Source organism: Mesitornis unicolor, unplaced genomic scaffold (genome assembly GCF_000695765.1).
Source record: "Mesitornis unicolor isolate BGI_N332 unplaced genomic scaffold, ASM69576v1 scaffold37670, whole genome shotgun sequence".
Classification (NCBI taxonomy): domain Eukaryota; kingdom Metazoa; phylum Chordata; class Aves; order Mesitornithiformes; family Mesitornithidae; genus Mesitornis; species Mesitornis unicolor.
In genome coordinates, this window is record NW_010160944.1 from 2,613 (window position 1) to 2,852 (window position 240).

The following is a 240-nucleotide window of genomic DNA, read 5'->3' on the forward strand; positions in this document are numbered from 1 at the left end:
GGGGACCCCCGTGCCATGCCCATCGCCTGCCCCCCTCTCACCTTCACTTGCTCGTTGGATGTGACAGCACAGAAGACGATCTCAGTGAAGCCCTGGGTGGGGAACATGCGGAAGCAGATCCCTCCGATCACCCGCCCGTCCTTGATCAGCGCCAGCGTCTTGTGCTTCCTGCGGGCAGCGGGGCTGAGGATCAGACGGGAGCCCCCCATGCCGGCCCCCCCGCGCCCCCAGCCACGCACG

General features: G+C 67.9%; 1 protein-coding gene across 1 annotated transcript in view; it reads right to left on the minus strand.

Moving 5' to 3' along the window:
* KAT2A (K(lysine) acetyltransferase 2A) overlaps positions 1-240 on the minus strand; it is a gene marked incomplete at its 5' end in the record, with an annotated part of 4,517 nt that overhangs the window by 1,834 nt on the left and 2,443 nt on the right. Inside the window, one exon of the mRNA XM_010191501.1 lies at positions 10-168. Coding sequence (XP_010189803.1) covers positions 10-168 — 159 coding nt within the window. The remainder of the gene's footprint in view (positions 1-9; positions 169-240) is intronic.